This window comes from Mirounga angustirostris, unplaced genomic scaffold (assembly GCF_029215605.1).
Source record: "Mirounga angustirostris isolate CCGP_5_RB_7025 unplaced genomic scaffold, mMirAng1.0.hap1 SCAF_4, whole genome shotgun sequence".
Classification (NCBI taxonomy): domain Eukaryota; kingdom Metazoa; phylum Chordata; class Mammalia; order Carnivora; family Phocidae; genus Mirounga; species Mirounga angustirostris.
The window spans coordinates 181,438,593-181,452,442 of record NW_026991712.1 but is presented as its reverse complement, the minus strand read 5'-3'; the positions used below and the strand labels follow the sequence as shown (position 1 = coordinate 181,452,442).

Here is a 13,850-nt window from a genome sequence, read left to right as displayed (position 1 = left end):
CTGTGTCTCTCTCAAATCAATAAATAAAACCTTTAAAAAAAAAAGTCACGTAGACTTTAAAAATTCAATATTTTAGGGCAATAACATACTCGGACTAATTTTCTTTTTTAATATTTTATCTTTTGCTGTAGAATTTAGTGGAACTATTAGGATTTATTAGTATAACATGGAAATTTTTTTAAAACTTTCATTATAGAGAATTTCAAACATAAAGAAGAATGGACAGAATAGTATATTGAAACCCCCTGTACTCAACAGTTTCAGTAGTCATTCAACTCATGCCCAACCTTGTTTCATCTGGCTCCCATCCCCTTCCCATGTTATTTTGAAGAAAATTCTACACATCACATCATTTCACCCATAAATAATTCAACATGCATCTCTAGAGGATGGAGCCTTTTTTTTAGCACAACACAATACCATTTTCATACCTAAGAAATTAACAGTAATGCTTTGATATTAAATATCCAATGTTCAAATTTTCCAGTTGTCTTATAAATGTCATATAATTTTTTAACGTCCTATCATTTTTAAATTATTATTATTTATTAATTATTATTGTTTGAATCTAGTTTCCAATAAGGTCCTCATATTGCATTTATTTATCTTTTAAATTTTCCTTCAACTTTTTTTTTTTTTCTTAAGTAATCTCTACCTCACCAACATGGGGCTCAAACTCACAACCCCAAGGTCAAGAGTTGCAGGCTGAACCAACTGAGCCCACCAGGTGCCCCCCTTTAAAATTTTTTATAATCTGTAGATTCCTCCTTCATCATTTTTTCCCTTGCAGTTTACTTGACAGAATATTTTTAGGACTCTGAAATTTGCTCTGAAAATTGCCCTACCATGGTATAGTTTAATATGCTACACTGATGGGAATGCTTTTAATGAATCAAAATCAAAAAGCACAGTATCTACTGATGTATTTTCCCATATTTCTAAAATATTTTTCTCCTTGCACATAGCTGAGAGGTTTGCAAGAATTAGTATAAGAAGCCCCACATTGTACTGTCACCTTATACTCCCTCATTGAACCCTGTGATGTCACCCTGACTGTGTGACCGTGACTGGAACTTTCTGGCAGCCTTCATCTGTTCCCTGGAGCTCACCTGGCTTCTCTTCTCCATTGACCCAGCTGTTTCCAAGTCTCCTTTGCTCCTTTTACTAAATTTTGTATTTGTAATGCGTTTACTTTCACCTGATATACATACTTATGTAAATTTTATGGGTTAATGTTTCATGTGAGTCATTAATATTTCTCAATTAACTATCTTCAAGTATGAGCTTCTTCAGAATATTTGCTTTGTATAATAGCAAATTTAGCTAGACGCTTACTCTGAAAAGTCTGCTCAGATTTTACTAGGGATGAACTAGAAAACCCTTCTGTTGAAAATCTTTCTAAAATGTGCTCTTTCTCCTTCCTGCCTTACTAAGAGTTGACTGCCCCTACTTGACTGATAAGTTGGGGGTCTTACAAGATGTTAGAATCCCTGGTTTGACATCCGTTCTCTTTCTAGATGGTTTGAATAACAATAACCCTCTATCTGTGGGATGGGGCTGTTAACCGTGATGTTTTCATGCAGGTCATAGAGCCTGTGTTGCTTTTTTGAATTAGAAAAAGGCATCCCTCAGAGCAGAGGACTTAGAATAAAGAGCTTCTCCCTCTGGGCCACAGCAACTCCCCTAGCTCAAGGCCCATTGAGGCTGCTGCTTGTGTGAGCACTGAGGTGCCCTTCCTGGTTGAACATGGGCTGCCTTTCAGCCCTGCTTACCCCTGTGGCCACACGCCGTTTGGCTAATACTTTGGGCAGCAGCCCTACAGGACCCCTATATAAAATTATTTTTTTTTAATTGTTAAAAAAAATAAAACAAATATCTGTCTCTGTGGACCTATCGTAATTATCTTATTATTATATAGTCTCCTATATTTGGATGTTTGATCATTGATTTAAAAAGTTGCCGGCTGATGCCCCAGGACCTTTTTTAAAAAGGTATTTGGACTTTGGGTATAGATATAGATGGAATAATTGTCAGATGTCACACCTGTGTTTGGCTGACTGCTGAGTCTTGCACGGAGTGTGGCCACCAGGCTGGTGTCTAGCTTGTTCACCAGCTGATGTGTAGGTTGCAACAGGTTTAGGAAGGGGAGAACACACAGCAGACCATTTTCCTTTGTTGCCAGACTCCTGCTTCTCTTAGAAAACATAGAAGAAATAAAATTAGTTCCTTTGAATTGTTTCTCAAGATGTCTCTGGCACACAGGCAGATTTTTTGCAGAATAGCTGTGTTCTGTGAAGGAGAGTTGAAGGAACACTGCTATAGATGTAGTTTTAGGAGCTGTGTCAATCTCTGCCTCTTCCTAACATGAACTGAAAGTTGCTTTTTAAAATAGTCTCCATATTGGTTTGTCTTGTGACTAACCTCTTTCTCGTAGAAGCTAACTACAGAAGATACTTATAATTAACTGATTTTCTAAATTAATTTGGTTCCGGTTGATTGAAAATTTTACACATGTAATGGGATAAGTTGGGTAACACTGGTGGTAGCCGAAGGTCTTTTCAAGTTTTGCAGAAGCAGGAAGTTCAAAGATAGGTAATTGAAAGATTTTCCCAAAGCTTGAACCTACAGCAGCGCTGCCGAAACATTCATGTGTGTCAAGTGCAGACTCCCTTGAGGCAGGTCAGAAGGTCTGAGGTGCTGCATTTCTTTTTTTTTTTTTTTTAAGATTTTATTTATTTATTTGACAGAGAGAGACACAGCGAGAGAGGGAACACAAGCAGGGGGAGTGGGAGAGGGAGAAGCAGGCTTCCCGTGGAGCAGGGAGCCCGATGCGGGGCTCGATCCCAGGACCCTGGGATCATGACCTGAGCTGAAGGCAGACGCTTAACCAACTGAGCCACCCAGGCGCCCTGAGATTCTGCATTTCTAACCGGCTCCTCCCCGGGGGGTTGTAGGTCCACTGCCCTGCCCACCCACACTTCGAGTAGCAGGAACGTGAAGCTTTATCCCTTTCCAAGTTTCAGTAATTCTTCCTATCTGGTTGTGACCTTTTTACTTGCGTTTCTCTGTCAGAGTTTGGATTATGATCGCTGTATCAATGACCCTTACCTGGAAGTTTTGGAGACCATGGACAATAAGGTGAGTCCCTTATTGATCTGTTGGGACTGAATAGATATTACAATGGCTTCTTTTTCCCATCTAAATGCTCCTGTAGATAGCCATACCCCATGGCTTTTAGCCCCTTTCGTGAGATGGGGTAGCATTTATTCCTTAGACCTTCATCCTGCCAACCAGAGTACCCACTCTTGGTGTGCCTGGCCCAGGCTCTTAGAGCTCATCCTTCTGGCCTTGTAAGGCGCCTGCCATACCAGACACCACAACCAAGCTTGCTGTGTCTGTGGAATTTAGCCTAAAACTGGTTGTCCAAGATGTGCTCCTTCCCTGCTGCCAACAAAACCATATAACAAACTGAGTCTGTCTTTCCCTGTGTGAACAGAAAGGTCGCAGGTATGAGGCGGTGAAGTGGATGATGGTGTTCGCCATTGGAGTCTGCACGGGGCTGGTGAGCAGGCAGGGCATGGGGGCCTGGTGGACGGGGTGGGGGCCCGGAGGGTCAGAGGGCAAGGCATCTGTCGTGATAGCAGAGGCTGCCTTTTCTTTTTTTCTTTTTTTCTTTTTTTCTTTATTCCCCCCACATAATAATCCTGACACTGTGTTCCGCACTTCTCTTGCTCTCGCTTTATGAAAGCGAACCCTACAACACTGGTATTCTTTAAAGCACTCAAAGGCTTGGTCAGGACCGAGCTCTTATGATATGGTCCTATCAGGTGGACAGCATAGTGTGGGGAGTATTTCATGGAAATTGAGGTCACTCTGTAGGGAAAAAGCAAAATAGTGGAACAAACCCAACCATGACACCCTTTCCTTTAGTGTGGCGTGTCAGTAAACAGGACACCGTCGAGCTCAGTGAATTTATCGTGCTGTCCTGGGCTTCTTTCCGGCGCATTGCTTGTTTTATTTAGAAGGTAGAGCTGGCGGCTGTGGATAGAGGAATATGCCTGAATGCACAGGGTTCTGGGGTCAGCTTGCTCACAGATGAATCACAGACAAGAAAAGATTATGAAACATTGCCAAATTGTGTAGTAGCACAAGGCCTGGAATCCTAACTGCTGACCTAACCACACTTAAAGCTGGGGAAGAGAAACTGGAAAAGTCAGCAGACAGTCAAAATGATACATGTCACATCTTATTTTCTATCATTACAGTGTTCAAATGGGCTATCTTCGTCCGTTCGGGCTACTGTAATAAAAATACCAAAGACTTGCCAGAGGCTTAAACAACAGATGTTTATTTCTCCCAGTCCTGGAAGCCAGAAGCTCAAGATCAAGGTGCCAACAGATTTGTGTCTAGTGAGGGCCTGTTTCCTGGCTTCTGGCTATGTCCTCACAGGGGAGAGGGGGCCAGATTTCTCTGGGGGTCTTTCATAAAGCCAATGATCTTATTCACGAGGGCTCCACGCTCAGGACTTAATCACCTCCTAAAAGGCCCCACCTCCTAATGCCATCACAGTAGGGGTTAGAATTTCAACAGATGAATTTGGAGGGGGGACACAAACGTTCAGCACATTAACAGGTTATATTCCTAAGCAGCGGCCTGTTTATCTCACTGGAACTGACTACAAGTCTCATTCTTGATTCTGCATGTTATACCCGTAAAATGTAAGCACGCATTTAGTATAATCTAGCCACAAAGGCTGACCAATTTTTATTTTCCTGGCATTTGTCAGATTTTTACTGAGGTAAATTCAGAGGCCAAGGAACATTTTTCTAGTTAAGACAAATGGCATTCAGAAGGCCTCTTTGGTAACATTCTATTATGGGGGGAACTTGGGTTGATTTAACTGTTATATTGAAATTTCAGATCATCTGTTTTGCCATATACGTTTCTGGTTGCAAATTTCCCTGTAATAAGCATAATCATGAGCCATCTACTTGTTAGTCTTTCTGCTACTTTCGTATAACACTCCTTTGAACTGCCATTTATCAATACTAGCAACTTCCACCAGTCCCCTCACGTCCCCTCACGCTGCTGGAAGGCAGACTTGCCTTTATAACTCAGCAACCAGCTCCTCTTGCTACTAGCTCTCTTATCCTTCGATCTGTCACAACCTATTGCTTCAGTGTTTAAAAGCCTCCGGGCTTTGGCTTGAGGGAAGGCCAGAGGCCTGAAGCCTTTGATCCTGAATCCACCAAGTCACAAGCCTTTCCAGTTCCCCGTGAAGCCCAGAGCAAAGACAAGACGTGGGGCTTAAAGTGGGCTGGTAGAATATGAGTGGTTTTCTCTTACTTAACCAGGGTAACCATTGGCTGCAAATCAAAATAGTGACTTACAAAGTATAAATAGTAATAACAAACATGTAAAAGCCATAAACACCTGAGTAAATGTTGTTTTTCAAAGTAATATCTTAAGCTATGTGTTTATTCAGCTAAGTATCACTGAAGATGTTATTGGAGTTCTTCTGAAACTGCCTCTGGAAAATGCTAAGTAGCCCCTCACAGGATTCCGGGTGATTTCTCTAGTCACGGGACGGTCTTCCTTGGTTTCACATCTTTTCCTGCAGCCTTTCCTTTTGTTTTACTCTCCTTCTCTCAGCTTAGCTGTGCCCCATTTCCTTTGTCCTCTGGAGGGGCGGTGGGGCAAGGTTGGCAGGGAATCTCCTGGCACGTCAGAGTGACTAACAGGAAACCCATTCACTCGTTGCCTCTTGGTGACGTGGGTGCATGTGCCAACCAGGAAAGGCCAGGGGGGCTCACAGCTTTTGAGCAAAGTGCCTGCGCCACAGTGGGGAAAAGCTGTGTGATGGTTCGCTTGCTCTTCACAGGTGGGTCTCTTTGTGGACTTCTTCGTACGCCTCTTCACCCAGCTCAAGTTTGGAGTGGTACAGACATGTATCCTTTTCACGGTTCTTGGTGTTCCCAGGTGTCAGCGGTTTCTGACCCTGCTTTCTTGTCTAGAGAATAGGAGACATGATCTAGTGAAGAGCTATTTATTAACCATTCAGCTTAAGTTTTTAGTTACCATTAAAGGACACAACAGGAAGACTTTAAGAGAGAGATACTTGTATTCAGGTTGGTGAGACACAAATACCACAAAGATGCCTGTTCTTCCCAATCATCTACAAATTCAGTGTAGTTCCAATCAAAACTCCAATAGAGTTTTCCATGGAACTGGAAATTTCTCTTCCTAAATTTGTTGGGAAGAGTAAAGGGCCAAAAGTAGTTGGGACAGTTTTGAACAAGCATGGCACTTGCCCTACTCAATGTCATAATTTAAGATATAGTCATTGAAACCGTGTCCTATTGGTGCAGGAATTCCCAGTTAGGCAAATGGAAGATAACAGAGGAGCAGAAATTGGCTTGTACATATAGAGAAGTAGGGAGAATGACAGAGTTAGTGTTATAAGTCAGTGAGGAAGAGATGGACATAATAAAGATGTAGGGACATTGGTTTCCATCTGGAAAAATAAAGATTCCTACTTTGTACCATAAATTAATTCCAGATGGATTGAAGATGTAAATAAGCAAAACAAAACTCTAAGAGACTATGTGATGTCAAGAGAAGGGAATAGTTTCTTAAAGCTCCAGGAGGCACAAAGTGAAAGGGAATATAGATCCGTAAACTTGACCATGTCAAAGTAAATTTGTTTTTCATACAAACAAAAAACCCCAAGCCATGACAGTAAAACACCATAAGGAAAGTGGAAAACAAGTCCACAGCCTAGGAGAGGTTACTCACTGTACATTGAAGAGACAAATAATTAGTATCTAGAACACCAGAAGAACAGCAGCTCAGTAAGAAGAAAGCCCAAACAGCCCAATAGAAGAATGAGCAGAGGATGTGAACAGGCAATTCTCAGAAGAGGAAAATGGAATGGTCAATAAATAAACCTGTAGAAAAGGGCTCGCCTCACCACTAACCAAGGAGATGCAAATTAAATAGATAGCAAGTACACCTCTGGCTCCCAAGTCCCTCTTTCTCATTCAGACCTTGGACATGTACAAAGATGTTTGTTACAGCTTTGCGATTGCAGAAAGGTGAAATCACACAAAATGGGAGAATGGAAAAATTGTAATGTGTTCATATGGTATAGTTTTATGCAGAAGTTAAAATGAATGGACCAGAGCTGTGTATATCAACATGACTAATTCTCAAAAACTTGATGTTGAAGGAGAGAAAAAAGTGTAGAATGTGCATAAAATGCAATACCATTATTTTAGTTTTAGAAACACATACAACAAATGGCTACGTCTAAAAATACACAGGGAATGGGGTGCCTGGCTAGCTCAGTTGGTAGAGCGTGTAACTCTTGATCTCGGGGCTGGGGGTTCAAACCTTACGTTGGGCATAGAGATTAGTTAAAAATAAAATCTTAAAAAAAAAAAAGACACACCATAATTTCCGGTTAGTGGTTTTTCCCAGGGGAGAGAGGGAGGGAAACGATTTTTTTTTTATGGTATCTAACATTTTAATTTTTAAAACCTGGAGCAAATATGACATAACACCAAGATTTGTTAAAGTGAGGGATGTGGGGGGAAGGGCGTTTGTTGCTTTTTATGACGTTTGAAGTATTGATTTGAAATGTTGGGGTGCAGGAGCAAATGGTCAGAAAGGAGTCTTGAGACGTTTTGGGTGCAAAAAAGGTGGTTTTATTAAAGCACAGGGACAGGGCCCATGGGCAGAAAAAGCTGTACGGGGATTGTGAGGAGCAACTGATTACATACTTTTAAATTGGGAGGGGTTAGGGATAGTGTTAGGTCTTTAAGGAGTTTGGGAAGCAAGGTTTACAGGACCTTGAGGGGCTAGCTGCTCTTAAGATAAGGTTATTTAGTACTGTCTGGTAAAACCTTTGTCATGAGACCCTTCAGAAGGATATCAGTGGGCCATATGCTTGGAGGATGATTGCTAACCTGTATGTTGGGGAGGGTGGGTAGAGATGAAGTTTCCAAAGGGATTTTCATATGTTAAAGACGACTTACAGGATCCTGGAGGTTGGGCGAATATCAAGTTTGCCTTTAGCAAAGCAGTAACGTTGAGGCAGTTGAGCTCCTTGAGAAAGGTCACTCTGCCTGCCTCAAGTATTTGTCGATGGGCTGCAAGTTGTAAGGAGATTTAATTTTTTCTACATTTCTTTTGCCTTTGTTCTCCGCATCCATATTTCATAATTTAAGAATAGTTCCCGGGTACCTGGCTGGCTCAGCCAGTGGAGCATGCAACTCTTGATCTTGGGATTGAGTTTGAGCGCCATGTTGGATGTGTAGAGATTATTTAAAAATTTAAAATTATTTTAAAAAATAAAGATAAGCTTAGAAAATGGTTCCTGATATAGACGATCTCTCAGACAGGTGTTTTTTGTTTTGTTTTGCTTAAGATTTATTTATTTGAAAGGGGGCATGCAGAGGGAGAGAGAGAGAATCTTAAGCAGACTCCCCACTGAGCATGGAGCCGATGTGGGCTTGATCTCATGACCCTGAGATAATGACCTGAGCCGAAATCAAGAATCATGACTGAGGCACAACTGACTCAGCCACCCAGGCGCCCATCAGACAGGTTTTTTCTTGAGTTTACATATGGAGAACAGGAAGATGTGCAGTAAGCAGCCAGCATGTTTTAGAAGAAGAGATGCTGCACCGTTCCCTACTGGTGGTGGTAGGAATGCCCCTGACAGGCGAGCATGTTTGCCTTAACCCCGGTTCTGCAGCGGTGGAGGAATGCAGCCAGAAAGGCTGCCTTGCCCTGTCCCTCCTTGAGCTCTTGGGTTTCAACTTGACCTTTGTCTTCTTGGCAAGCATTCTTGTCCTGATCGAGGTGAGGCGGTGTGGGTGTTGGCATTTGGCTGATGAAGGTTTGGATTCCTCCATCCCCACTTCTGGAATGTCAGGAAGCTGAATTAGACTTGGGATATAGATTCCTGCAGAAAGTGGCCTCTCCTACACTTAGAGCTGTTTCTGAAAGTAAAGGTTTCCGCCTCTGGTAGGATGACAGAGGAAAAGTCCAGATTAGGAGGGTGGTTCTCAGCCTCGGCAGCACATTAGAATCACCGGGCAACTTTAAAAATGACTCTAAGTAACTTGAAAATACTTCAAAACTAACTTTAAAAAATAGCTGCTACCCAGCTCAAGTGAATGAGATGAGAATCTCCGGAAGTGGAGTGCCTGCATTGGTAGATGCGTGGCCCCCAGGTGATGCCGAATCACCGGGACTTGTTAGGAATGCAGCTGAGTCAGAAACCCAGGGTGGGGCTCAGCATCTGTGTTAACAGACCCACCAGGTGATGCTGATGCTGCTAAGGAAGAAGGTCAGTTCCCCCTCATCAGCGGGTTGTTGTGGCTAAGCCACAGAGCTGGTGGATTTCGAGTTCACGGGCATCCTTCTCTCTCCTCCCTCAGCCAGTGGCAGCAGGTTCCGGGATACCCGAAATCAAATGCTATCTGAATGGTGTGAAGGTGCCCGGAATTGTCCGTCTCCGGACCCTGCTCTGCAAAGTCTTTGGAGTGCTGTTCAGTGTGGCTGGAGGTGAGGAGAGTCTTTCTGACTTTTAGCCTTCCAAGTATTCCAAGGGGTGAAGGTGACAAGAAGCACTGTGTACGTAAATTAGGTAGATTTGGATTTGAAGGGCCTGCCCTCAAACAGATCTCTGCCCTGTTTGTTGATGGATAATGTAGACGCTGTAAGTTACCAGTTGGATACCTGACTAACACACGTTTAGTTTTGAAGTGGAATGACCCTTTAGTTGGTTTGTGGAGTTTGCTTTTAGCAAAGTCAGCAAGCTTTTTGTGTAAACAGCCAGACAGTAAATATTTTAGGCCTGATGGGCTAAGAGGCAAAATGGGAGATACGATGTAGGTACTTAAACATATATAGCCATTTGAAATAGAGCCATGTGAGAATGTAAAAACCATTCTTCGTTCTCGGGCTATAGAAACAGGCACTGGGCCTGTCTTGGCCCACAGGCTATGGTTTTCTGAGTGCTCATATTAAGGAGTATTTTTTTTGATGTGATGAGTATTTGACTTTTTCTTTTACAAAGTCACGTAATCATCTCTGCTGTACAGTTGTCGAGAGAAAGGTCTACCTAGCAAAGGTCTCCTAACCAAGATAGCTTTCTGTGCTGACTGATGGCCTCCCCCTTTTCCACCTGTTCCCAGGGCTCTTTGTGGGGAAGGAAGGCCCCATGATCCACAGTGGAGCAGTGGTAGGAGCCGGCCTCCCCCAGGTAAGAGCTGATGGGCTGGGAGGATACGTCCCTCAGAGGGGGCCCCTGGGGAGGGCCTTGTCCATGGCTGAGTTTGTAACATATCCATTGGGAGCACCTGACATGGCCTTGGAAGCTGATGTCCGTTTGGGTTGATGTGAAACTGTTCCGTCACCCAGCGGAGAGGGTAACTGGTACCCCGGGTCTTAACAAGGCCCTGCTGAGTCCTTGGAGCAACAACGGGACAGAGAAAGTCTATTCAAATGAAAGTCCCCTGGTGCGCCCCCAGCCGGTGCTGAGCACCTGCCCATCCGGCAGTTGATGGATCACCTCCGTGTGGCCAAACCCTCGTAGACGGTTAGCTCGGTTAGCTCTGGTGCTCTGTGGGGAGGGAGTCACCGTGGCTGCGGGTTATCGGCGCAAAGGAGAGAGACTCTTGTCCAGAGCCCGTCTGTTGGTCTCTCTTGTTACTGCGTCCCCTCCCTCACATCAGGCACCGGCCTCCCGGAAGTGAGCTGAGAGGCGGAAGGAGGCCAGCTGAGGACGAGGCAGCAGCGTGAGAACTCGCTGGGCTCATTGGACCCTCGCCGGGTCTTTGGGCCCCTTCTGTACCGACATCCCCTGAGCAGAGTCCACTTCATCTTCTGCAGCAGCTTTCGGTTCCTCCCTCCACCCAGCAGTTTCCCCTTTCTCTGTCTGACTTGTTGACTGTGTACCAAATGTGATTTCCAAAGATCCTAGAAATCTGGGGGGCAGGAAAAGAAGTTCCTTCCAGAAGTAACGTCTTTTTTTTTTCCCCCACGTTGCAGTTCTGGCCTCTTGCAACACATCTGCCTGGGTGTGCTCAAGCAAAGGGAACTTTCTGGTGCCTGGGATTCCTGTAGCTCTGGTCCTTGTGCCCCCCACCCCCACCCCCACCCATCCTCACTTTGTTTTCTCTTCCTCTAGTTTCAGAGCATCTCCTTACGGAAGATCCAGTTTAACTTCCCCTATTTCCGAAGTGACAGGTATGGAAACCCAACCCAGTTCGTTTGCTACCGCTCAGACCCCACGCCCGTCACCGTAGCTGGCTCCCGGGCTGCCTTGCTGGGCGGGCTGTGGGTGGAACCCACCTGTCAGAGTGGAGGGGGGTAGGAATCTTCTGAAAATAAGTATGAGGGCCAGGCTGGCTTCGTGACTTCTATTTTGTCAAGACATAAGGCTTAGAACCGTCTCAGGCAATGAAGAGGACAGTCCAGTATTGAAAACACGACCAGGGAAGTCCACAGGCATATTATCAAGAATGTGTTTTATATTCCAAAATGATGTACTTGGTCTGCCACCTTTCTGGGTTGGAAGGTGCTCTTCTGGGTACTTTTTCGCCCTGTGGGATTTGTGCGTGTTACTGATGTGTGCACCCTGCTCGGCCTTTGGAATCGGGGGCCAGATTCAGAGTCATCTACCTTCTCCTGCTGGGGTTCCTGCAGGTCACTGTCACCTGCTCCTGACACTTTCACTGCCGCTGTGGCTTTCTGGGAGAAAGATCTGGTGAGAGTGGGGCTCAGCAGGGACTGACAGAAGTCTGGGCTCTGCCTCCTCAGCTGGTGGCTAAGACCCCACATTCAGAGCAGACTGACGTCAGGGAGCCCCTCCGACTAAGGAGAGTGTCTGGCTCGTAGGGAAACCGTATTTGCTGGGGAGTCTGCCTCACCAGACACCTGCCCTTCGTAAGCCCTGACTGTTCGTGGGTCACAAGACATGATGTTGGTGGACAAGGAAGTGAACACCTGCCTTTTGCGGCCTGAGGACTCTCTTTTGGGTGAATCACCTCTCTGTTCTCCCCGCAGAGACAAGCGGGACTTTGTATCAGCAGGGGCGGCTGCTGGAGTTGCTGCAGCTTTTGGGGCCCCCATCGGGGGCACCCTCTTCAGTCTGGAAGAGGGCTCGTCCTTCTGGAACCAGGGGCTCACGTGGAAAGTGGTAAGGAGGACTTTTAGTGAAAGCACCTCCTAAACTTAGCCACCCCCTCTCCCCAAAACTAAACTGGACATTTCTGACTCAGTATGGTCACCTGTCATTTTGATGAGACCAGGAGGGTTGACTTTATTAGAAATTCCTTTGCTCTGGACCCATAACCTCCAAACCATGGACATTTCTGTACGTTTCATATCAAGGCCCCCCCATCCGCACATCAAATTGCCATTGTCCTCCCATGATGAACCATCTGGCCTAAAAACGGGAGACCGGCTAGGGTCAGAGGCAGGCAGTGGCGGAGGCTAGACTTGAACCCTACCTGGCCTCCTCCCTCAGACTAGCATGTTCCTTGTCTTGTAGTTACCGTTCCTTTTTGGGCACATGATCTAGTCCACAACAGGCTCTAAATAAAGAGGCTCTCACAATAGGCCACTGAATACACACTTCTCACAGCCCGATTCGCAGTTTTCGCACCCGAGGAGTGCTCACTGCAGTGGCTACCAGGTCTCTGTGTCCAGACCTGGACGTGTGGGTTTTTTTTGGGGGGGGGGCGGCAGTGGGTTTTCTGAGGCCGCGCCCAGAAGGTAGGACTTGTCACTCCTGAGTGTTCTCCTGTTTGTCCCGTCTTCTAGCTCTTCTGTTCCATGTCTGCCACCTTCACCCTCAACTTCTTTCGTTCTGGGATTCAGTTTGGAAGTTGGGGTTCCTTCCAGTTGCCTGGATTGTTGAACTTCGGCGAGTTTAAGGTATGTTTTGTCCTTTTTTCCATCGTTTTTTGGGGGTTCTGGTTTTTTGTTTGTTTTTACTTGACCCATGAAAATTGTTTTTAAAGTACCAGAGAGCAGTGGTCAGAAGGGTAGGCAGAGCTTCTAATGGGGTCTCTCTGCCCCGTGAGTCTCCTGTGCATGCTCAGTGCTCGGTGCGGGCAGGCTTCCAGCTCTGCTTTGGCTCTCGTAGATGGAAAGCAGATTCACCTCTTATTTCTGTCTTCTCTGCTTCTGTCCCTTCTTGTTCTCATGGGCACTCTGGTTTTTCTTTCTCCCTCCCTTGCCCCTTCTCTCAGTGCTCTGACTCTGATAAAAAATGTCACCTCTGGACAGCTATGGATTTGGGTTTCTTCGTCGTGATGGGGGTCATTGGGGGCCTCCTGGGAGCCACATTCAACTGTCTGAACAAGAGGCTTGCAAAGTACCGTATGCGAAACGTGCACCCGAAACCTAAGCTCGTCAGGTACCTGCTTGCCTCCCGCAGCCTGCCGTGGCTCCCTGAGCTTCGTGTGGACCAGGCCGTCTCTCCCGAGGAAAGAGCTCATGGGAACGGACTCCACTTCTCCCGCCAGCTTTGATTTCGTGTCTGAGACTAAAAATAGAGACAGGGTCGTGGATCTCCTCTATTTGTCAGACGGGCCAAAAGGCTGAGTCTGAGCTTAATTTACATCAGAGGTGCTGGTTGCCTTCCAGCCACTAAGTCAGAAGGGTCGATGAGACTCTTGACCTAAAATGGAAGGCCATTTTGTTCCTCAGAGAGAGGTGTTGTGGTAATGTAGCAGCCCATGTTCCTGGCTACCCACTGTTGACGAACGAGTTGCTAGAATGGAGCAAGTCGCTGACAAGCTCTGCACGTGTCCTGACTGACTCGGGGCTGC

General features: G+C 45.5%; 1 protein-coding gene across 16 annotated transcripts in view; it reads left to right on the top strand.

The window, feature by feature from the left end:
- CLCN6 (chloride voltage-gated channel 6) overlaps positions 1-13,850 on the top strand; it is a 30,539-nt gene that overhangs the window by 2,504 nt on the left and 14,185 nt on the right. For 13 of the 16 annotated variants that reach the window (XR_010411100.1, XR_008507911.2, XR_008507912.2 and 10 more), the window contains 10 exons: positions 3,073-3,138; positions 3,497-3,562; positions 5,882-5,948; positions 8,759-8,865; positions 9,447-9,573; positions 10,206-10,273; positions 11,201-11,259; positions 12,079-12,211; positions 12,838-12,951; positions 13,269-13,435. Coding sequence is in view for 11 of the 16 variants with exons in the window: in XM_045898692.3 (XP_045754648.1) it covers positions 3,073-3,138; positions 3,497-3,562; positions 5,882-5,948; positions 8,759-8,865; positions 9,447-9,573; positions 10,206-10,273; positions 11,201-11,259; positions 12,079-12,211; positions 12,838-12,951; positions 13,269-13,435 (974 nt within the window). In the remaining 5 variants the exon portion in view is untranslated. Of the gene's footprint in view, positions 1-3,072; positions 3,139-3,496; positions 3,563-5,881; positions 5,949-8,755; positions 8,866-9,446; positions 9,574-10,205; positions 10,274-11,200; positions 11,260-12,078; positions 12,212-12,837; positions 12,952-13,268; positions 13,436-13,850 lie in introns of those variants that run through there. The other 3 variants (XM_054513136.2, XM_064589928.1, XM_064589926.1) reach the window with 3 other exon arrangements.